This window comes from Panthera leo, chromosome A2, assembly GCF_018350215.1.
Source record: "Panthera leo isolate Ple1 chromosome A2, P.leo_Ple1_pat1.1, whole genome shotgun sequence".
Taxonomy (NCBI): Eukaryota; Metazoa; Chordata; class Mammalia; order Carnivora; family Felidae; genus Panthera; species Panthera leo.
The window spans coordinates 81078128-81103295 of NC_056680.1; the positions used below are offsets into that span (position 1 = coordinate 81078128).

Sequence of the window (25168 nt, forward strand, 5' to 3'; positions counted from 1 at the left end):
ACTTGAGGCCCTTGACTTCCGTGTTTCAGAACTATATAAAATGATAATTGCTTGGGGCGGCTGGGTGGCTGAGTCAGTTAAGCATTCGCCTCTTGATTTGGGCTCAGATCATGATCTTGCAGTTCATAAGAATGAGCCCCTGCGTTGGGTTCTACACTGACAATGTGGAGCCTGCTTGGGATTCTCTCTCTCCCTCTGTCTCAAAATAAATAAATAAACGTTAAAAAAAAATGATAAATGATAATTTTTCTAGGAAATCAAAAATTTGATGGACATTAGAAAATGCTATCAGCTTCTTCCAAGATCTCTGTATTTTTATTATCTTAATTTTTCAAGCCATTATGAACAATTAAGCATGGCCATCAAGTGCACAGTTGTTCCTCAACTGGTACATTTGAAACACACTTCCACAGCCTACCTTCCTTTTTACAAGTAGACATGGTTCCAGCACTCCATACTTTGAGAACCACTCATCTAAAATAAGGAAGTGGGTTTGGCATTGGACAAGTTTGTTTCTAATTTTCTTTTTCAGTTTAAATATCCTATTAGTTTTCTAATTACAATAGATTCAAACACTGTGCTTATGGTATATTGCTCATCCCTTTACTGTGGATTACCAAATAATATACATAGTGTTAGAGTTAACATGCATGCTCTGGAGATAAGAGTGCCTGAGTTCAGATCCTACATTTGTCACTTGCTGTGAAACATTAGGCACGTTATGTAATCTTTCTGTCTCAGTTTCCTTACCTATAAATCGTGGATACTATTAACAGTACCTTCCTCATAAAATTACATGGGGAATAAATAAATTGTTACATGTGAAGCCCTTAGATTAAGACTTGATGTATGATAGTCAATAAATATAGCCTATCATTTACTTTTTTAAGGCAGTGTTAAATACCACATAAAAACTTCAGAAATGACAGTAAAGTCAGATGTGCAGCTTTTCTGCATGCTTTAAAATTTGTAATGTCTTTTTATAATTGTTGAATTTCTGTTTTTTCTTGAAGGAATCTCGTAGGCTGTATCAGTTTCATTACGTGAACTGGCCAGATCATGATGTTCCCTCATCGTTTGATTCCATTCTGGACATGATAAGCTTAATGAGGAAATACCAAGAACATGAAGATGTGCCTATTTGTATTCATTGCAGGTACAAAAAATTTTTCCAAATATTTAAGTACTTTGGAATATAAGTGGCATTATAATATGGGTGATGTATGGTATTTTGAAACCTAATTTTTGGAATTACCAAATGAGATAGGTCATTATATGGGTTTCCAAATAGTAAAAGCTGTCTGAATCAGAGTTTTTCTTCTCTGAATTTTTATTTTACATTAGATTCTTCTAAAACACTTAGAATCCTACTACTTATTTCATAAAACTGCTATCAGTTTATCTCTTGAAGTGACTTTATCTGCATTCACATTTGTTATAAAGAGTAAATGAAATTTCCCAGACTCAGAAATTTACAGGTTAATTAAATAGTTCAAAGTTGTTTTTTTTTTTGTTTTTTTTTTAGTGTAGACAGAACACCAAAGGTAGTTTTTCTTATCCAGTAGGTCTGATTGTAATGCCTATTAGTGTGTTGAAAAGGCTGCTGTGGGCCAGAAAGGGGACTTGCTGATGGGACATGTGGGAATCAATTAACAACTTGGTTAATTAAAAAAATATTTTTCTATAGTTAATTCAGTGGTTAGCTGACCATTCAGTTAAGTAGTTGAGTGTTTAAGAAGAAAAAAAAGTCCATTTAATTGTAGAAATTAAATTTGACTTGATTTCTTACAAGTTAGTTGAAATTATTTCTTGTGCTGTCATCGTTGCCCAGTGTATACAGCTCATGAATCCAATTTGATGTGAAGGTTTTCCTTTAAAAAAATAAATACACCATTTAATATTTTAATAGTCAAAATAGTATGTTAACTGTAGTGACTTAGAAAACAGACATAAGAAAGAAAGAAAGAAAGAAAGAAAGAAAGAAAGAAAGAAAGAAAGAAAGAAAGAAAGAAAACACATACATAAAAGCAAGGAAATCACAATTCCAGTCGAGGTGAATTTCCTTTCCATGTATGTGCTGTATTTGTTACAGAATGTTTCTCCATGTAATTTGTCATGTACATTTTTCTAAATCATATAACTATTCTCTCTACAATTCATTATGACTGTGCTCTACTTTATATTTAACCTCCATTCCTTTATTATGCCCACCCCCCATCCTTTTTCATGTATTTTAAACAGTAGTTTAAATGTCCACATGGCTAGTCTTCATGGCAAAATCTTTGAGCATATCGGTAATTACTTCATTAAGATAGATCTCTATAAATGAGATTTTTAAGTCAAAGGGCATGAACATTTTTATGCTTTTAATACATATTTTATATTCTGTTATCCATAAAGTTGATGCTAATTATAATTAGCTAGTTTGTGGGAGTGCCTATTTTCCTATATTCTTCCCAGTACTATTAATTTTTTGTTTGTTTGATTTAATGCCTGTATGACAGGCAAGCTTTTTGTTCATTTTTTTTGTCTTGGTAGTTTATATTCTTTTGTGAATTTATTTGTATACTTTGCCAATTGTTTTAAAGCAGGCATTCATCTCTTAGTTATGTGATAAATTTTTACATATCTTTATATATTGAGATTGTTAGCTCTTAGTCATGTTGTAAGTAGCATGGTTTTTCATGGTTTTTATTCTGCTTATATTTTGCCACACATAAGTTTGAAATTGTTATGTAGTCAGAGTTGTGAGTCTTCATTTATGATTTCTGTCCATTGAGATATGCTTAGAAAAAGTCCATCTGTAACAGTAGTGCATAAACTACCCTTTTAGCACTTCTGTAGGTTTTTTTATAAACATATTTTTAATCTGTCTGGAATTTTTTTAATAATTAAGGTATGAGGTAAGAATCTAGCTTTTGCTGTTGTTAGGCTCACTTTCCCTCTACCATTTATTGAATGGTCTAATCTTTCCCGTTTCATGGGAGAATCCACCACTATGTAATACCTACATATACTCAGATCTGTTTCTAAATTTTGTATTGTGTTTCATCAGTCTGGTTGTGTGTATCTTTGTAAGGTTACACTTTTAACCATAAAGTTTTAAATATATGTCATTTAGCCCCTAGTAATTCTTAACTTAAAATTCTAGAAATATTTTGCTATGAAGAATTGATAAATGTATCAACAGTTAAAAATTAGTATTATTGATGTCTTTTAAGAGCTTTTTAAAAATCATACTAAGTTGTTTATAAATTTACTTTATTAGGAATTTTCACATGACATGTTTGACAAACTACTGATATTTCTAAAGGTTTCAAAATTTAAATGCTGCCTAACTTTTTTCCTGCCTAAAAATGATTCTGGTGATGTTAGTAATGTCTTTAATTACTCAGAGTGATTCTCAGTCCTAAGATGCATGTCTCCTGTCTCCCTCTAGTTGAGAATCAATTGCTGTAAAGTACTCTTGTCATGTTTTAAAATGTAAAAACCTGCAGAATTTTACTTACGTTCTCCAGGTTCTGTTAGTTCCGTAGAAGATGAAAGTACATCACTGGTCTTTTGTTATTTTGGTCACTTTGTTCTTTTGTTGAAATCACTGCTGGAGTTCAAACCAGTTTCTAGGGCTTGTATTCTTTGTCTTTCCTATACCTTTTGCAGATTGAAATGATGTGTTGTTTCTTCCTCTACTGTAAGGCATCAGAACCATGTTGGACATAAAATAAAATTATCTCTGTGAGTTATTATGTTAGCTAGACAAGATTTTCTGAGTTAGAATTAGACTTACAAAATGAAGGCTGCTGGGTCATCTGTGAATCACATAGGTAATTTTTGAATCTTGGAAGTTCCCCACATTTAATAAAAACCAGGTATAAATGCTAATGTTAAAGATGTTAAGTTGTAGTCTGTTTACTAAAATGGTAGAATTTTGTCATATTTCTAAATGATTTTTTTGCTTCTGAAAACTAACATGTTCATCCACATTTAGTTTCTAATTCTTTTATAACAAAAATGAAATTGTTCTTTCAAACTTTACAGTGCAGGCTGTGGAAGAACAGGTGCCATTTGTGCCATAGATTATACATGGAATTTACTAAAAGCTGGGGTAAGAATAATTTTTATATAGCATTATGTCCAATTGATCTATTATTATTTTCAAACTTAATGATTAATTTCTGTAAATTATAGATTGTGTTGTTATACATGTTGCTTTTTTAGAAGTAGCTTTACTATGTAAGAAATAAAGGTAATGGAACTGAAAAAGGAAGGCATAAATGATGCATATTACCTTGAGATAATGCACAGGGCAGAAAGGTAGACATGTTGCCTCCTGGTTGATCTATGTGAATTGATACCTACATTAAGAATGTAAACTCTGCGTTGACTTTTCCAAATACAGAATCTTCATTGCCTTTTATATTCTAGGTATAAATGTAACCAATTTTATAAATATTTATGCCTAAGTGGATACACAGTATAGTGGTTAAGGATGCTGACTCTGGAGCCAAATTGCCCAGATTAAAATTCCTGCTCTGTCATTTACTAGCTTTGGGATTTTGGTCAAATTACTTCATTTCATTGTGCCTCCATGTTTTCAACTGAAAAATGGGGTCATAATATTAATAACTCATAAGGAATAAGTTAACCTTTCTAAAATTCTTTAGAACTGTGGGTGTCTTGGGACACCTGGGTAGCTCAGTTGGTTAAGCGTCAGACTTCAGCTCAGGTCATGATCTCAGGGTTCGTGAATTAAAGCCCCGCATCAGGCTTTCTGCTGTCAGCACAGAGCCTGCTTTAGATCCTCTGTTCCCCTCTCTGCCCGACCCCCGCTTGTGCTCTCTCTCTCAAAAATAAACAAACAAACAAAAAAGAACGTGGGTGTCCTGTAGTACGTGCTCATTTCAATGTTAGTTTTCATTACAATTGCTGTTACTGTTTTACTACCACTACTCATTCCGAGAAACTGTGTTTAATACTTTGGAGGATATACAGGTAAATAAAACACAGCCCTTATTACAGATTTGAAAAACTTAAGTTGTCCCTATTGTATGTAGATTTGGTTCCTTTGCTGGTTCTATAGTATGTTCATTTTCTATGCATTAGGGAGAGGTTTTTAATTCTTTATAGCTTTTTAAAAAATTATTTTTGGGAGCCTGTCTGGGTGGCTCAGTCAGTTAAGCCTCCAACTTTGGCTCAGGTCAGGATCTCATGGTTCATGGGTTCAAGCCCCGTGTCGGGCTCTGCTGACAGCTCAGAGCCTGAAGCCTGCTTCAGATTCTCTCTCTCTCTCTTTCTCTCTCTCTTTCTCTCTCTCTTTCTCTCTCTCTCTCTCCACCTGCTCCTTCCCTGCTGGTTCTCGGTCTCTGTCTCTCAAAAATAAATAAATGTTAAAAAAATTTTTTTGTATTGTTTTTTTAAGTAAATGCTGTACCCAACATGGGGCTTGAACTTAGAACCCCAAGATCAAGGGTTGTATGTTCCATCAACTAAGCCAGGCTCCCCCCCCCCCCAAAATTTTTTTTAATTTTATATTTTAGGTAATCTCTATACCCAACATGGGGCTTGAACTCACAACCTTGAGATCAAGAGTCACATACTCCACTGATTGAGCCAGCCAGGCACCCCCCTTTATAGCTTTATAGTGTATGTTTCTGTGAATATTTCAATCTGTATCTTGTATAAAATAGGATTAATAAAATATTTAGGTTTTTTTTCCTTCTTTCTGCCCTCTATTCTTTCTCTTTTTCCTCCTGCCTTCTTTCCATTTTAAACTCTTGCTTAGGGAATATTTAAATTTAAAATTTTCCTCAAAAGCTGTCTAGGATTAAATTTTTTGTATTCCTCAAAAATTGTAATCATCTCCTGATAGTCGAAATGAAGATTTTTAAATGAACAAAATTTAACTAGGATTCTAACCCATTTTAACATAAAAGTGAAAGATTAAAATTGAGATGGAAACAGGCATATAGATAAATGCCAGTAAGCAAAATAAATAACTGGTCATCTCAGAAGTTGTGTATTTTGAACATAGTCCTCATTTGACTGTGTTTGGCTTAACATAGGGTAAATCTTCTGTCTTAGGTTAGGACTTGATGTAAAAATCTTCTGATGTTATATAAAGACTCTCAAGCAGTAAGCCTGGGAATCTTTTTTTTTTTTAGTAGTTTTGTTTTTTTTTTTTAATGTTTATTCATTTTTGAGAGACAGAGTGTAAGTGGGGCAGAGAGAGAGGGAGACACAAAATCTGAAGCAGGTTCCAGGGTTTGGGCTGTCAGCTCAGAGCCCGACGCAGGGCTTGAACCCAGGAACTGTGAGATCATGGCCTGAGCTGAAGTCAGATGCTTAACCAACTGAGCCACTCAGGCGCCCCATGCCTGGGAATCATTTTTAATTCTTTTTCCTTATCACTTCAAAATATTCTTGGTGATTACCAAGTTCTAATAGTTCTACCTCAGAAATGTGCCTCAAATCTGCTTTTTAAAAACTCCTTCAGTAAACTACTACCAGTTTGTCCCCTTTTCAGACTCTTGTCCTCCATGCTGCAAAAGTAGACTGTATATCAAATCTCCTCATGTCTGTGCTACCTATTATAGTAGTTCTAATTCCAGGTGTACCAAGAATTGTCTGGGATATTTCACAGTCTCTAGAGACACAGCTGAGGGATCTGTATTTTTACCAAATTTCTTAGCTGGTCCTTATGTAGCCAGCACAGGGAACAGTGGCCTGTAGAATGAGTTCAAATTTTATTGTTTACAGTCTGATCCCAGGTAGCCTTACCTTCTTTCCTCCTTGAATACTTCTCCTTCTTTCACTTTTAGGCTATCTCCACATCAAGCTTCTCAATTCCTGAAATAGAGTATATATTTAATCTGCTGTGCTTATGTATATTTCCTTCACTTTTCATTCCACACACCAATCAGAGTTAGTTACAGCATTTGTATTCCCACTGAACTATGATTTTGCCTTGGCTGGATATTTATTTGTTCACATATCTCACCAGCTTGACTGCCGAGGGTCAAGATTAGCTTTGTATATCCACAATGCCAAGAAGAGTGTCTGAAGGATGGTAGGTAGTTCTCAGTACATGTTTTCACTCATCCAGTATGTATATAAGGTCTGTTTGAAAAGTTGAAGGTTTATATGAAAGAGAGTTGATGTATTAAATTCTTTGTTTCAGAAAATACCAGAGGAATTCAATGTATTTAATTTAATACAAGAAATGAGAACACAAAGGCATTCTGCAGTACAAACTAAGGTATAGTTTTTTGTTTTACTTTATAAACTGTATTTTTATAAATGTCTTCTTGTTTTGTTTTTTGTTTTTTAACATCTTTTCCCTTGTTTAATATTTCATCTCCATAATAGGAGCAGTATGAGCTTGTTCACAGAGCAATTGCCCAACTGTTTGAAAAACAGCTACAACTGTATGAAATTCATGGAGCCCAGAAAATTGCTGATGGAGTGGTAGGTGTTCTTGGCCTATTAAATTTAGAAAACTTTTCTTTATATTTTTCAGCTTTCTTTTTTTAGGGTAATCTCTACACCCAGCATAGGCTCAAACTTAGTAACTCCGAGATCAAGAGTTGCATGCTCTATGGACTGAGCCATCCAGGTGCCCCAAAAACTTTTACTTTTTAACCAAGATGTAATGCTTAGCTTTTTAATTGTCATCTTGTGTTTTATCTAACATAATATCCATGACAATTATTTTCATTTTTTTGTTAACTCCTTTCCTTCTTCCTATTTGAATCTCTCTATTGTAATGGATATTTATGGACTCCATAACCAGCTAAATAATTTTCTGTAGAATATAGCTAGGAAAGTTGATCTTATATCAAAAATCATTACTGTTTCAAGTATAAATTACTTTTAAGAAGTTAACTAGGGGCACCTGGGTGGCTCAGTCACTTGCATGTCCGACTCTTGATTTTGGCTCAGGTCATGATCCCAGGGTTGTGGAATCAAGCCCTATGTCAGGTTCTGCAATGAGCATGGAGCCTACTTAAGAACCTCAGTCTGTCTGTCTCTCTCTCTCTGCCTGTCTCTCCCTCTGTCCTTCTCTCTTTCCCTCTGCCCCTCTCTCCCACTCATGCTCTAAAAAATAAAAATAAAAAAATTTTTAAATTAACTATTGTTCTCCTTTTCTACCCCCACCTAAGTAATTATAAGTTGATTCTACATGAATTGTATTTTGTTCTTGGTCATAATATATAGTTTTATAGTTAATTTTGTACAGGCTTTTTAATGAAGTAGAATTGGAGTGCTACAATTAAGTCCCTTTTTGGCATGTGTTTATTAGTTCGATGTCATTTTAGCTTTTTTTTTTTAAACCTAAATATTAAAGTTTTATTTTTTTATTTTTTTTAATTTTTAATTTTTATTTTTCTAATATATGAAATTTATTGTCAAATTGGTTTCCATACAACACCCAGTGCTCATCCCAAAAGATGACCTCTTCAATGCCCATCACCTACCCTTCCCTCCCTCCCACCCCCCCATCAACCCTCAGTTTGTTCTCAGTTTTTAAGAGTCTCTTATGCTTTGGCTCTCTCCCACTCTAACATTTTTTTTTTCTTCCCCTCCCCCATGGGATTCTGTTAAGTTTTTCAGGATCCACATAAGAGTGAAAACATATGGTATCTGTCTTTCTCTGTATGGCTTATTTCACTTAGCATCACACTCTCCAGTTCCATCCACATTGCTACAAAGGGCCATATTTCGTTCTTTCTCATTGCCACGTAGTACTCCATTGTGTATATAAACTATAATTTCTTTATCCATTCATCAGTTGATGGACATTTAGGCTTTTTGCACAATTTGGCTATTGTTGAGAGTGCTGCTATAAACACTGGGGTACAAGTGCCCCTATGCATCAGTACTCCTGTATCCCTTGGGTAAATTCCTAGCAGTGCTATTGCTGGGTCATAGGGTAGGTCTATTTTTTTTTGAGGAACCTCCATACTGTTTTCCAGAGTGGCTGCACCAGTTTGCATTCCCACCAATAGTGCAAGAGGGTTCCCGTTTCTCCACATCCTCTCCAGCATCTATAGTCTCCTGATTTGTTCATTTTGGCCACTCTGACTGGCGTGAGGTGATATCTGAGTGTGGTTTTGATTTGTATTTCCCTGATGAGGAGCGATGTTGAGCATCATTTCATGTGCCTGTTGGCCATCTGGATGTCTTCTTTAGAGAAATGTCTATTCATGTTTTCTTCCCATTTCTTCACTGGGTTATTTGTTTTTCGGGTGTGGAGTTTGGTGAGCTCTTTATAGATTTTGGATACTAGCCCTTTGTCCGATATGTCATTTGCAAATATCTTTTGTTGGTTGCCTTTTAGTTTTGTTGGTTGTTTCCTTTGCTGTGCAGAAGCTTTTTATCTTCATGAGGTCCCAGTAGTTCATTTTTGCTTTTAATTCCCTTGCCTTTGGGGATGTGTCAAGTAAGAAATTACTGCGGCTGAGGTCAGAGAGGTCTTTTCCTGCTTTCTTCTCTAGGGTTTTGATGGTTTCCTGTCTCACATTCAGATCCTTTATCCATTTTGAGTTTATTTTTGTGAATGGTGTAAGAAAGTGGTCTAGTTTCATTCTTCTGCATGTTGCTGTCCAGTTCTCCCAGCACCATTTGTTAAAGAGACTGTCTTTTTTCCATTGGATATTCTTTCCTGCTTTGTCAAAGATGAGTTGGCCATACGTTTGTGGATCTAGTTCTGGGGTTTCTATTCTATTCCATTGGTCTATGTGTCTGTTTTTGTGCCAATACCATGCTGTCTTGATGATTACAGCTTTGTAGTAGAGGCTAAAGTCTGGGATTGTGATGCCTCCTACTTTGGTCTTCTTCTTCAAAATTACTTTGGCTATTCGGGACCTTTTGTGGTTCCATATGAATTTTAGGATTCCGTGTTCTAGCTTCAATTTTGATTGGGATTGCATTGAATGTGTAGATAGCTTTGGGTAGTGTTGACATTTTGACAATATTTATTCTTCCAATCCATGAGCACAGATTGTTTTTCCATTTCTTTATATCTTCTTCAATTTCCTTCATAAGCTTTCTATAGTTTTCAGCATACAGATCTTTTACATCTTTGGTTACATATTCCTAGGTATTTTATGCTTCTTGGTGCAACTGTGAATGGGATCAGTTTGTCTTTCTGTTGCTTCATTATTAGTGTATAAGAATGCAACTGATTTCTGTACATTGATTTTGTATCCTGCGACTTTGCTGAATTCATGTATCAGTTCTAGCAGACTTTTGGTGGAGTCTGTCGGATTTTCCATGTATAATATCATGTCATCTGCAAAAAGTGAAAGCTTGACTTCATCTTTGCCAATTTTGATGCCTTTGATTTCCTTTTGTTGTCTGATTGCTGATGCTGGTACTTCCAACACAACAGCGGCGAGAGTGGACATCCCTGTCGTGTTCCTGATCTCAGGGGGAAAGCTCTCACTTTTTCCCTGTTGAGGATGATATTAGCTGTGGGCTTTTCATAAATGGCTTTTATGATGTTTAAGTATGTTCCTTCTGTCCCGACTTTCTCGAGGGTTTTTATTAAGAAAGGATGCTGAATTTCGTTAAATGCCTTTTCTGTATCGACTGACAGGATCATATGGTTCTTACCTTTTCTTTTATTAATGTGATGTATCACGTTGATTGATTTGTGAATGTTGAACCAGCCCTGCATCCCAGGAATGAATCCCACTTAATCATGGTGAATAATTCTTTTTATAAGCTGTTGAATTGGATTTGCTAGTATCTTATTGAGAATTTTTGCATCCATATTCATCAGGGATATTGGCCTGTAGTTCTCTTTTTTTTTTTTACTGGGTCTCTGTCTGGTTTAGGAATCAAGGTAATACTGGCTTCAGAGAATGAGTCTGGAAGTTTTCCTTCCCTTTCTATTTTTTGGAATAGCTTAAGAAGGATAGGTATTATCTCTGCTTTAAATGTCTGGTAGAATTCCCCAGGGAAGCTATCTGGTCCTGGGCTCTTATTGGGAGATTTTTGATAACTGATTCAATTTCTTCGCTGGTTATGGGTCTGTTCAAGCTTTCTGTTCCCTCCTGTTTGAGTTTTGGAAGTGTGTGGGTGTTTAGGAATTTGTCCATTTCTTCTAGGTTGTCCAGGTTGTTGGCATATAATTTTTCATGGTATTCCCTGAGAATTGCTTGTATTTCTGAGGGATTGGTTGTAATAATTCCATTTTAATTCATGATTTTATTTGGGTCATCTCCCTTTTCTTTTTGAGAAGCCTGGCTAGAGGTTTGTCAATTTTATTTATTTTTTCAAGAAACCAACTCTTGGTTTCATTGATCTGCTCTACAGTTTTTTTAGATTCTATATTGTTTATTTCTGCTCTGATCCTTATTATTTCTCCTCTTCTGCTGGGTTTGGGGTGTCTTTGCTGCTCTGCTTCTATTTCCTTTAGGTGTGTTGTTAGATTTTGTATTTGGGATTTTTCTTGTTTCTTGAGATAGGCCTGGATTGCAATGTATTTTCCTCTCAGGACTGCCTTTGCTGCATCCCAAAGCCATTTGGATTGTTGTATTTTCATTTTCGTTTGTTTCCATATATTTTTTAATTTCTTCTCTAATTGCCTGGTTGACCCACTCATTGTTTAGTAGGGTGTTCTTTAACCTCCATGCTTTTGGAGGTTTTCCAGACTTTTTCCTGTGGTTGATTTCAAGCTTCATTGCATTGTGGTCCAAAAGTATGCATGGTATGTATGATCTCAATTCTTGTATACTTATGAAGGGCTGTTTTGTGACCCAGTATGTGATCTATCTTGGAGAATGTTCCATGTGCACTCGAGAAGAAAGTATATTCTGTTGCTTTGGGATGCAGAGTTCTAAATATATCTGTCAAGTCCATCTGATCCAATGTATCATTCAGGGCCCTTGTTTCTTTATTGACCTTGTGTCTAGATGATCTATCCATTGTTGTAAGTGGGGTATTAAAGTCCCCTGAAATTACCACATTCTTGTCAATAAGTTTGCTTATGTTTGTGAGTAATTGTTTTATATATTTGGGCATCCCGTATTCGGCGCATAGACATTTATAATTGTTAGTTCTTCTTGATGGGTAGACCCTGTAATTATTATATAATGTCCTTCTTTATCTCTTGTTACAACCTTTAATTTAAAGTCTAGTTTGTCTAAGTATGGCTACTCCAGCTCTCTTTTGACTTCCAGTAGCATGATAAATAGTTCTCCATCCCCTCACTTTCAATCTGAAAGTGTCCTCAGGTCTAAAATGAGTCTCTTGTAGACAGCAAATAGATGGGTCTTGTTTTTTTTATCCATTCTGATACCCTATATCTTTTGGTTGGCGCGTTTAGTCCATTTACATTCAGTGTTACTATAGAAAGGTATGGGTTTAGAATCATTGTGACGTCTGTATGTTTCATACTTGTAGCGATGTCTCTGGTACTTTGTCTCACAGGATCCCCCTTAGGATCTCTTGTAGGGCTGGTTTAGTGGTGATGAATCCTTCAGTTTTGGTTTGTTTGGGAAGACCTTTATGTCTCCCATTCTAAATGACAGATTTGCTGGATAGAGGATTCTCGGCTGCATATTTTTTTCTGTTCATCACATTGAAGATTTCCTGCCATTCCTTTCTGGCCTGCCAAGTTTCAGTAGAGAGATTGGTCACGAGTCTTATCGGTCTCCCTTTATATGTTAGAGCACGTTTATCCCTAGCTGCTTTCAGAATTTTTCTTTATCCTTGTATTTTGCCAGTTTCACTATGATATGTCGTGCAGAAGATCGATTCAAGTTATGTCTGAAGGGAGTTCTCTGTGCCTCTTGGATATCAATGCCTTTTTCCTTCCCCAGTTCATGGAAGTTCTCAGCTATTATTTCTTCAAGTATACCTTCAGCACCTTTCCCTCTCTCTTCCTCCTCTGGAATACCAATTATACGTAGATTATTTCTCTTTAGTGCATCCCTTATTTCTCTAATTTTCCCCTCATGCTCCTGGATTTTTTTTATCTTTTTCTCAGCTTCTTTTTCCATAATTTTATCTTCTAGTTCACCTATTCTCTCCTCTGCCTCTTCAATCCGAGCTGTGGTCATCTCCATTTTATTTTGCAGCTCATTAATAGCATTTTTTAGCTCCTCCTGGCTGTTCCTTAGTCTCTTGATCTCTGTAGCAATAAATTCTCTGCTGTCCTCTATACTGTTTTCAAGCCCAACGATTAATTTTATGATTATTATTCTAAATTCACTTTCTGTTATATTGTTTAAATCGTTTTTGATCAGTTCGTTAGCTGTCGTTATTTCCTGGAGGTTTTTTTGAGGGGAATTCTTCTGTTTTGTCATTTTGGATAGTCCCTGGAGTGGTGCAGAACTGCCTGCCGGGCACTTCCCCTGTGCTGCCTTGAATAACTTGTGTTAGTGGGCAGGGCCGCAGCCAGACCTGATGTCTGCCCCCAGCCCACTGCTGGGTCTATAGTCAGACTGGTGGGTACCTTCTCTTCCCCTCTCCTAGGGGCGGGATTCACTGTGGGGTGGTGTGGCCCGTCTGGGCTACTTGCACACTGCCAGGCTTGTGGTGCTGGGGATCTGGTGTAGTAGCTGGGGTGGATTGGCAAGGTGCACAGGGGCGGGAGGGGCAGGCTCAGCTCGCTTTTCCTTTGGAGATCCGCTTCCGGAGGGGCCCTGCAGCACCGGGAGTGATTCAGACCCGCTGGAGGGATGGATCCGCAGAAGCACAGCGTTGGGTGTTTGCCCGGTGCAAGCAAGTTCCGTGACGGGAACTGGTTCCCTTTGGGATTTTAGCTGGGGGATGGGCGAGGAGGATGGCACGGGCGAGGAGGATGGCACTGGCGAGCGCCTTTGTTCCCTGCCAAGCTGAGCTCTGTCGTCCGGGGCTCAACTACTCTCCCTCCCGTTGTCCTCCAGCCCTCCTGCTCTCCGAGCAGAGCTGTTTAACCTTCCAGATGTTAAGTCCCGCTCACTGTCAGAACACACTGTCCGGCCCCTCCGCTTTCGCAAGCCAGACTAGGGGCCTCTGCTCGGCCGGCGGGCCGTCCCTCCGCCTTGGCTCCCTCCTGCCAGTCCGTGTAGCGCACACCGCCTCTCCGGACTTCCTACCCTCCGTACCCTCTTCCGTGGACCTCTCATCTTCGCTTGGCTCTGGAGAATCCATTCTGCTAGTCTTCTGGCGATTTTCTGGGTTATTTAGGCAGGTGTGGGTGGAATCTAAGTGATCAGCAGGAGGCGGTGAGCCCAGCGTCCTCCTACGCAGCCATCTTCCCATTTTAGCTTTAAAAGATCTTATTGGATATTCAAACTTTTGACCTGACAAAAATACTGTATTCTCATAGTGTTCTCATGTCTGCCTCTGTTTTCTAATTAGGTCTTTTTTTGCTGTATGTACATAATGACCTTGTCCTTGAAGGTATTGTGCTATTTTTTTAAATACAATTTCTTTACGTTTTTATCACTGAAACTAACATAGCTATCACATAATAAATTGAACTTAGCCTCGATAACTGAAGTAAAATGAGGTGCAAAATTTATAACCTTTATTTTCCTTTTCTTTTGCACATTGTTTTTGGCACTTTCCCAGACTATTTGTTTAAATTTCTTGGTTTTACATATGAGAGATTTGTTACCAAATGCTGGTCTCAATGTCTTAAAATAATATAGTATTGATTATTTTGACAATATGGATTATCCATGAGCTTTAGGGGCTATGTATTTCCTTTATTAGCCAAATGATAATGTAAATTTTTAAGATTAATGTATGTGACCTCATTTTTATTTCCTGTATTAACCTAGGAATCATTGTGCAACTAGGCCTTATACATGGCCACCTTTTTTCCCCCTTGGTTTAATTAAAGCCTGTTATAATCTGTACTGAATATAGTCAAATATTTTCTAATACAGAATAGAATGTTTATATATTACTATGTAGAATATTTAAATTGAGATTCAGTTAATGCTTCAGAAAGCTAAATAGGCTATGCTTTTTTTTTCTTTAAACTGTAATGGGAAAATATTTGTTTTTATAAAAGCAGGATTTAATTTTAAAGTTTTGATACTTCAGAAATATAGATGCTTTAGACTACCATTTCCTTAGTATATACAAGTGAAAAATATTCTATTACATTTTTTAAATGTATAGAACATTCTTATTTTAATTTTTTATTGAGATATAATTGGCAGATAACATTACATTGGTTTTAGGTGTACAGTGTGGTGATTTGATATTTGTATATATTGTGAAATGATCACCACAATAAGTCTAGTTTAACATCCATTACCATACATAGGTACATTTTTTTTTTCTTGTGATGAGAACTTTTAAGATTTACTCTCTTATGAACTTTGAAATATGCAATATAGTATTATTTAGTCACCATGCTGTACATTATATCCCCTGACTTTTTAATTTTATAATTGGAAGTTTGTATAGTTTGACCTCGGCCATTTGACTTCCTTTACCCATTTTACCCACCTCTGGCAAGCACCAATCTGTTCTCTGTATATGAATTCAGTTTTTTGTTTTTAGATTCCACATATAAGTGAGATTATATAGTATTTGTCTTTCTCTGACTTATTTCACTTAGTATAATGCCCTCAAGATCCATCCACGTTGTTGCAAATGGCAAGAGTTCCTTCTGTTTTATGGCTAAATGATATTCCATCATGTGCATATACCACGTTTTCTTTATCCATTCTTCCATCAATGGACATTTGGGTTGCTTTCTTGTCTTGACTATCATAACTAAGGCTGCAGTGAACATGGGGGTGCATATATTTTTGAGTTTGTGTTTTCACTTCCTTTGGATAAATACCCAGAAATGGGATTACTGGATTGTTTGGTATTTCTATTTTTAATTTTTTAGGAACTTCCATATTGTTTCCATAATGGCTGCATCAATTTACATTCCCACCAAGTATACACAAGGGTTTCCTTTTCTCCACATCCTCTCCAACACTTATTATTTCTGTCTTTTTGATGCTAGCCATTCTAATAGGTGTGAGGTCTCATTGTGGTTCTGATTTGCATTTTTCTAATGATTAGTGATGGTTGAGTATTTTTTCACATATTCCTGATGGCCATGTGTATGTCTTCTTTAAAGAAATGTCTATTCAGGTCCTCTGCCATTTATAATCAGTTTTTTTTTTGTTTGTTTGGTTTTTTTTGGCTATTCAGTTGTGTGAATTCCATATATATTCTGGATATCAACACCTTATCAAATATATGATTTGCAAATATTTTCTCTTATTTCATAGATTGCCTTTTCATTTTGTTGATGGTTTCCTTTGCTGTGTGGAAGCTTTTTAGTTTGATGTAGTCCCACTTGTTTTTTGTTGTTGTTGTTGTTGCCTTTGCTCAAAAATATTTTTAATGCAATATTCAGTGTTATATATTTAAAGCTTTTAAGTATATTTAAGTAATCTCCAGAAACTGATATGTGGTAAATATTGCATTGCTCTCTCATCTCTGTTTTCTTATTACCTTGATTTTTTTTTTAGGTTTTATTTCATAAATTAAACTTTCATTTTATTAGTCTGAACTTCACACTAGGATTTAATTTTGTTATAGATTGTTTCTGTCTAATGGCTCAGAGGTTTATAAATAGCTAAGGAATACAAGAAGGATCATACAGTGTATGGGATGAGATGAAATATCACCTAATAGCAGATTAATGGTTATTTCAAACCTACTTTCTCATATCATTGATTGATACATAGGAGACACCCACTAAATGTTTGCTAACTGAACTTAAAATGTTAGATTATGTCCTTGCATTTTAAAGCTGACACGGCGACTGCTGGATTTACCTTTTGGGCAAGATGGCAATTTCTATTCTGTAAAAAGGAAAAATCATTCTCTATAGAATCCATTCTGAGAAAGCTGTATTTGGTGAGAAAAAATACTTTGCCAAAGGTAGTGACTAATACTGTATTAACTATATAACTCAATGGGTGAATGGATTTAAAAAGTGGAAGGAGGAATGGATAGAAGAAAGACAGCTTATCATTCTGTGTAATTTTTTTATCTTGTCCTGTTAAGAAATCTTGGTTTCTAGGTATTGTTGAATCTGGGTGACTTGTTTTTATAGCAGGTTTATATGTGGTTGGAAACCATAAATGCCATTTAGAAAAAATGTGGAATGTAAAAAACCGGGGAAAATTATTTTAGAACTGTATGGTTGAATAAAATGATTTGAAATATTTTCCTTACCTCTCTGAACCTATGCTCTGAGAAACATTTATAAATCTGTTTATTATTTCTCCGACAATTTAGAGGCGAAGTTAAAAAACAAAACAACTCTCAAATTGTATGTTCTAGAATTATTTTCATAGAAATTTTGGTTGGAATGCTGACCAACAATATAAGACTCTATAATAAATGATATTTGTGGGGCTCCTGGGTGGCTCATTAGGTTACACAGCCGACTTTCACTCAGGTCATGATCTTGCAGTTCGTGAGTTCCAGCCCAGTGTCGGGCTCTGTGCTGACAGCTCAGAGCCTGGAGCCTGCTTCAGATTCTGTGTTTCCGTCTCTCTGCCCCTCCCCTGCTCACGTTCTGTCTCTCTCTCTCAAAAATAAGTAAACATTAAAAAATGTTATTTGTTAGAGGTATTTACAACTAAGATGACTTTCCGGAGTAAGAGATCCAAAGCGAAAATTCATTCTAGAATGGAGTAGCCTACTGATTTGGAATTTAGAAATACATTAGTAAGCAAACATCTGTAAGATACGCTTGCATGCTTTTTTATGTTGTATATAAAAGACCAGTTACCTACACCAGGTTTTTCAATTCTAGGATGATTGAGTAATAGCAATAGTTTGTGTTATGGTCCTTCTGTTGTGTTGTACATTTAAAAAAATTTTTTTATATGTTTATTTATTTTTGAGAGAGAGGGAGAGACAGAGCTTGAGCAGGGGAGGGGCAGAGAGAAAAGGAGACACAATCTGAAGCAGGCTCCAGGCTCTGAGCTGTCAGCCCAGAGCCCAACACGGGGCTCGAACTCACGAACCATGAGATCATGACCTGACCTGAAGTCGGACGCTCAGCTGACTGAGCCACCCAGGTGCCCCTGTTGTGGTGTACATTTTAGATGTGATACTGAGTTTTTAATAATTTTTCCTCAAATATAATGTCTTTTATTTTTAAATCACCTTGTTTTAATATTTGATTTTACAGCTGATAATATATCTGTAATTATTTGATAGTTAGGTTCTGATTTTTTGTGTGTGGCCTTTCACATGGCTGTTATGTAGTAAATATAAGACACAAAATTACTTCAGTGAAATGGGTGAAGGTGGTCAAAAAGGTAAAAAATAATAACTTTAGCTCTTCTTGAAACAAGGATACACTAGAACCTAATTACCAATGGATTACCTTATTTCTAAAGTTGGAATCACCAAGTTGGTGATTGTTTCAGGTAATAAAAGCAGCTTAAGAGAGCTATCTACATTAGGACAAATATGGGGACAAAAGCTGTAGTTAAGAGTGTCAGAAGATATGAGTAGAGCAAACATTATTGTAGGTAAAACAGGAATCCAAGAACATTGTCCTATTGTGAAGTCCAGTAACTGAGAGGATTTGTTCATGCTGTGTAGGCAGTGGTTCTCTTGAGTTACATTTCTGTATTGGCAACATTCATTTCTTTCTTAAGATGAAACTCAACATGTTCAAAAGTCTTAACCTCCCCCAAAGTTACTTTTCTTCTTTTGGCCCTTTCTATTAATGGCTCCACCATTCTCTCATTTATTCAGAATGAGGAATTCTTCATGACATTTTCTTTCCTTTATCATATTTGTTGTCATTTGCTTGCAGATGCCCTTTGTTTCTCTTCTTGTTCCCTTCCCACCTATTCCCTTCCATACTCTGTTGTGTGTAGCAATATCTTATCTATCCTTTAAGGCCATTCAACATACTGCCTTAATATTCTCAACTTCTTAATATTTCTCAACTATATTCTTAATATCCACACCTTCTTATAACATCTCCTTTCTCTGATTTCATCACTTTATGGTTTTATGATTACCCCTTTACTTTTTAATTTGGTGATTATTACTAGACTATACACTTCTTGGAGTTAAGTACTATGTTGTTTACATTTTTGTATCCTCTGCAGTGCTTACTCTTCAGTGCATTTCACATATTGAGCTATTCCAAAATCCAAAATGCTCTGAAAACCTGAAGTTGTGGGGAGGGAGAAGGGAAGAGAGAGTGAGAGTGTTGGTTTGGTATTATACCCATTTGGAAGCAAAATCTAAGTTGGCATGACTTGAGGCTTTCACATTGTACTATAAAAATTTGCTGAGTTTTGTAGGTTAGAAGCAGTTTCATATGGTTCCCCCTTAACCTTTATTTAACCTATTTAATGTGAATATTTACAGATTTTGATACAAAAATATTGAATGTTATTATGGGAATATGTTTATAAGCATATGAATTAATATGTCGGAGGTATCTTTAATATTTGTCTAGGTGTAATAATTACTAGTGCCCCCACTTTCATTCTTAACGAGCTCTGATTTGGACAATAAATTATATGGCTACATTGCCTTAGCAGATATCCCTGCAACAGATGCTTTGTTATGGTAGGTGGCTTTAATTTAAGGATGAAAACATCCATTCTCATGATGTAATTGTTGTTTTGGTCAGAGTACGATGCAGAGTTAGGATGCATAAAACTCTTCTGATACATCTCATTATATATTAGGACACAGTGCACTAAAAATTGTTGCAAAGTGGAGATCTCTTTTTCTTGGTTAGGCCTACTTAGTGAAAAAACAACAAAAAAACTCATTGGCAAGAAACAGTTATAAAGGCAAAAAAGGTGCCATGATGAACCCAGCAAAAGTACATTTTGATTAAAAAAAAAGGCAATTACAGTTTCAGAGTTCCTTAATCATAGTTTATATAAAGATGGCTTTTTTTCTAAAATTAATCTGAGATGTAGCAATGAAAATCATTCTTGTCTTCCGACCCATTAACATATGCCTAGCTGGATAAAAATGAAGTACTTCCTTGAGGCTGAAACTAATTCAAGGCAGTGTTTTATATAATAATTTCAGAACTCTTCTATTCACAATCCTAAACACAACCTAAGATTCTTATAACTACTGACTCTGGAACATCCATGTTAATGAATATTACTGGTCCTTATGACCAGCGAGAACAAGGATATCTCTGGATGGGCTCTCTCTGCCTTTTTTGGGTTTATTTGGTTAGAGAATGATATAATAGTTATATATGCTTATGGAGTTTAAGGGCACTCCATGGTGATAAAGGGTAGGGCAAAGATTGATTAAAATGAATTCTGGGACCTGTTTAAAAGTACTAAGTAGCAGTAGGAATCTTGAAAAAGATTGGGAAAAGTGGAAGATATAAGCCTTATTTTACTGGCTTTTTTTTTTTCTTCTCTGCACATGTTAAGCTTCTAGTAGTAGTGATGCCTGAAAAAAAATCTTCTTTGATCTTTATTTTCTTGGGAAATCTGTTTCTTTATGGAAACATTTGAAATGTGTTGAAATGCCATGGTACACAATTGAGTTTTCAGTAACTGGAAATAGATTGTGGTGGTGGTGGTGTTTTTTTCTTTTTAAGTTTATTTTTTAGTAATCTCTACACCCAGCGTGGGGCTTGAGCCCATGACCCCAAGATCAAGAGCTGCACACTCTTCCAACTGAGCCGGCAAGGCACCCCTAGACTTTTTTTGATATGAATGTCTCTCATTGAAGTTTGGCCCTTTCAGCTAAAATAATAGAGAATGTAAACCCCATTTTGGGAAAGTGTCATTGTTTTACAAATTCAAAAGCCAAGAAACCACTTATGTGAGGGGCACCTGGGTAGCTCAGTTGGTTTAAGTGTCTTGATTTCCGCTCAGGTCGTGATCTAATGGTTTGTGGGTTTGAGCCCTGCGTTGGGCTCTCTGCTGTCAGCTTGGAGCCTGCTTCAGATTCTCTGCTCCCCCTGTCCCCTGCGCTTGCTCTCTCTTTCAAAAATAAACATTAGAAACAGCTATGTGAAACATGAGGAAGGAAAATTATTTTTCTCCTAACTTTAATGAAGCTTTTTTTTTCTCGGCAGAATGAAATTAACACTGAAAATATGGTCAGCTCCATGGATCCTGACAAACAAGATTCTCCTCCTCCAAAACCACCAAGGACCCGCAGGTATTGTATGTCACGTTTTATTTGAAAGGATATTTTTCTTTTACTTACTCTTAATTAAAATAACAAATTCTGAATATTTCCAAGTTGTTTTTATAACTTTTATCATTCTTTTTTTTAGGATATAGCATATGTATTTGATTTGTTACTAGTGTACTAAAAATTTTCACTTTAGATAAAATTTCAGTAGTACACTGTACATTAACAGTGAACATCCCCTTGAACTGACAGTAGTTCATGTTTTGGTATGTGGTATAATTACAATTTTAAATTTTCTAAAAGATGTCCACTTTTGCATAATGACTGAAAAAGTGATAATGATTGTCAAAAATTGTGTGCACACTGAAAAAGTTATTTGAAGATGTTTAGTAACATTACTAGCAAAATGAGCTTATTTCTGTCCGGATTTTATTACTTTCATACCAAGCTCATTTATAATAAAGTCAAGATATTCTTGTACCCTTTTTTATTTCTTTTTTTCTTTCAGGGTAGCTGCTAGGTCAGTTATGTGGTAGTATGGAAAGAATATAGATAGAATCAGAAAGATTTAGTTTCAAGTCCTTTCACCCATGTACTAGCTTTGAAGTTCTAATTAAGCCACTTATTTAATCCTTGGTTCATTTTGTTTTTAAGTAGTGTCCTAGGAATGAAATGAAATAAAGTATGTGAAAATGCTACCTATAGGACTTGGCACATTATTAGGTTTCCATTACATGTTAGTTTTCCCATTACAATTACTGTACAATTATTAACTATTACAATGACTTATATAGGGTCTTGTCTTGAGCAAATATCTGCCCAAATGAATTGGCCTTCCCTTAAAGTAGGACTTCTTTTATATACGATTCATCAATTTTTTTTTTTTTTCCTTAAAAGTTGAATAGAAGTTGACTGAAGTTAAGTGGGGTTTGGTCTTGGCATTGAGTTGCTACACCTTAATGACATTATTCCTCAATACAAAAGAATACAATTTTCCTTGATAACTAAGGCAAGATATCATACTTACTGTAGTCTCTGGAATACTTTTATGTTATGTGCTTCTCTGTGGAACAGTAGAAAGCCTATGAAGGTGGGTTTACAATCTCAGCATTTAAATGCTCAGGATGTGGTTAACTGTGCACTAACAAAATTTCCCAGTAGTAGTTTCTTGTTTGATTTCCACTTTGGTATCTATACTGAAATTGGAATCTTAGCCTCCTGGGTAGGTATCTAGTTAAAATCTATAAACTGTTAGCTAACTTCTTTGTCCCACATATGAGTCCTTTGGGATCCTAAAAGAAACTGTACTCTAGCTATAAAGGTAATAAATCAAGAAACATTTTTGCTACCCCAATATCTTTTAATTTTTTTGAGATTGAGCCAATGTAGAGGTTCTCAAAGTGTACACTGATATTTGTGATGTACATAGTCCTCTACTTCCAACAACAAACAGTGGTAATATCTTCCTAATTTTGAAGGGAAAAAATGAATAGAATGTTGTGAATTTTAAGTCTTTCTGAAAGTTTGACTCCTGTTTTTCTTTAATAAACAAAAAGGATAATAAAGAAGTAGCAAATGAGTATTAATAGAACACTGTTCATTCAGCTTAAGACAGGATTTTATTTAGGGATATGTGAAGTTACCTTTTTCTTATACATGCAGTGGAGTCAAATGGCAGAATTTCCTCATGTTCCACAAAGGCCTGTGGAACCCTGTGAGTTCCAGGTTGAGATGAGTTTTAGAACTAGTGTAAATTGTTAACTGAAAATAAAATCACAACAGTGTAAGACTGATTAAAAAGTAATAATGGTATACTTTCTTTTTCAGTATGGCTACAGAAAGCAAATAAATGAATTGGTTGTTTAAAGTACATGTTCTTCGAGAAAGATCTAGAGAGGAAGGCTTATGTTTGTTGTATTAGATTTAATCAGTCATATAATTCTGGTTTATACATACTTAAAGAGTATTGTAGATTTTGAACAGCAGATTTCATTTTCTATTTTCACTAACTCCAGCACTCTGTAGGTGTACCTTGTTAGCTGTTTCTATAAATTGTCAACAGGTTTACTACAGAGACACAAATGGGTGTGTGCCATAGTAAAATTTTCTTTATTTAATATTTCAGAGACAGTGACAGTATACTTGATGCTTTCTTCTAATGCCTCTCAATTCAGTTTTAAGTGGGATTAGAATTGGAAGGAATATGGAATGTGGTTGTTTCAGACATTTTGTTATCGAGGCGAGAGGTAAAGATTTATTGAGGGTTTTGTATTTGGAAGACTTGCACAGAAATAAAGTCTTTCATATTGTAGATATAATATAACAAAGTACCAAGGAGAGAACCCTGATAAGCACCATAATTTGTGAGGAGCAGACTAAAAGAAAGCTGTAGAAAAGGAAAACCACCAAGGGTAAAACCAGGAAAACAGTGGCATTCTACAAGCCGTGAAGGAATTTCGTATCTGCCAGAAATACATGAATATCAACCTCTTTGAGGGTTGCCTGGGAGAATGAATAGACTTTCAGACATCTGTGGCTCTTAGAATATCCTGAATAGGTGAGGGCATTTGTGGGGTCAAAACAGGAGTTAAGGTCTACTCATTGGAGGCTTTTGAAGTTACCTGATTTGGGGAACCCTCATCTAGCAAAGAATGTGGTTTTTTGGTGAGGATTTTGGTGACCAAGAACTCTGGGAAAATGGCAACTGGAAAAAGTAGGTGATGGAGAAACCTGTATTTCACAAAACAGTTGTTGTTCTTCTGCACTGTTTTCTTCTGTTAAAAAAAAAAGTCTTCGGCTCTTTTTTGAAATGCTATTTTCCTTTTGTTGATTCTTTTTTTTAACAAGTATATTAAACAAATGTATTGCCTTGAAGTGGCTAATTTTTAAGAAAGGAGCAAAGTGATTGAATAAAAGTAGGAAATGGTCCTATAGGTCAGCCAAATAAGAAGTGATTAAAAGAGGTCCCTTTCAAAATACTAAATATCTGGAAATAGCCTTATGTAGAAAGTGGAACCTTAGGTAGAATTATTTTCATTTGTATTATTGAAAAAAAATTAAGTGTTCTTGATTGGAAAAGTTAAATGTAATTGAGCTTTCGCAGTGATACTTAAAATATCATTTATTTTCATATTTGATGCAATTTTCACTAAAATACTAACCGGATCTTTTCTGAACTTGACAATATAATGTTAACTTGGATGAGCAAAGAGAAATAACATAGAAAACTTTGGATGAAAATAGTGATAAGCAAGGACCAACTCTTTTAAAAACTAGAAAACTGTAATAGTTAAGATAGTCTGTCAGTGGTATAAGAATATACTAGTTAATGGAGTTGAACCAACAACTAGGGAATAGATCTTGTTAGGAATTAATATATACTAAATAGGGAGAAGGAAAAGGTTTCGTTATTTATAAAGTCATAATATAATATTACTAATCATCTGAAGAAAAATATATTTAGATCCTTATACCAAATACCAAGGCAATCTTCAGGTGATTAAATACAGAAAGTCAAATTATTGAAACAAAATATAATGTTTGACCTAAAAAATAATAATGTTTGACAGACTTGTAGAAGGGAATATAATAGAAGGATAAAGGAAATCATAAAGGACAAAAGTGATTTATTTGACTGATTAAAATTTTAAAGTTCTAATTGAATTATTCATTCCCAATTTGCATTCTTTAAGATAAATAAGGGTAGATTTTGGCAAAATGCAAAAATATGTATGCTTACTATAGTTCTCTAATTCTTGTGTTATTTCTTTTCACTTTAGAAATATTTTTGATCTCAGGCATAATTTTAAAAAGTTATTGATAGGGGTCAGAATATATAATAAAACCAAGAAATAAAGGATAAACACAAGTAGAACATCTTTCTCAATTCCAAAGTTTAAGCTATATAGAATATAAAGTAACCATTATATTGGGGTGCCTGGGGCTCAGTCAGTTAAGAGTCTGACTTGCTTCAGGTCATTATCTCAAGGTTGGTGAGTTTGAGCTCTGCCTCAGGCTCTGTGCTGACAGCTTAGAGCCTGGAGCCTGG

At 35.5% G+C, this 25168-nt stretch overlaps 1 protein-coding gene and 1 long non-coding RNA gene across 8 annotated transcripts in view; one reads left to right on the forward strand and one right to left on the reverse strand.

The window, feature by feature from the left end:
- The window catches only part of PTPN12 (protein tyrosine phosphatase non-receptor type 12), a 103523-nt gene that overhangs the window by 63700 nt on the left and 14655 nt on the right, over window positions 1–25168 (forward strand). For all 6 annotated transcript variants that reach the window (XM_042916310.1, XM_042916270.1, XM_042916259.1 and 3 more), the window contains 5 exons: window positions 1014–1156; window positions 4039–4105; window positions 7178–7255; window positions 7366–7464; window positions 21059–21144. In XM_042916310.1, the coding sequence (XP_042772244.1) occupies window positions 1014–1156; window positions 4039–4105; window positions 7178–7255; window positions 7366–7464; window positions 21059–21144 (473 nt within the window). The remainder of the gene's footprint in view (window positions 1–1013; window positions 1157–4038; window positions 4106–7177; window positions 7256–7365; window positions 7465–21058; window positions 21145–25168) is intronic.
- Window positions 1150–23582, reverse strand: LOC122206813. Of its 2 annotated transcripts, none has more exons than XR_006196580.1 (4): window positions 22764–23582; window positions 6778–6846; window positions 3510–3689; window positions 1150–1871 (listed from the first exon to the last, which is right to left on the reverse strand). It is a non-coding gene; the product is annotated as an uncharacterized LOC122206813 (long non-coding RNA). The 2 variants fall into 2 exon arrangements; XR_006196579.1 differs by lacking the exon at window positions 22764–23582 and adding an exon at window positions 6998–7132.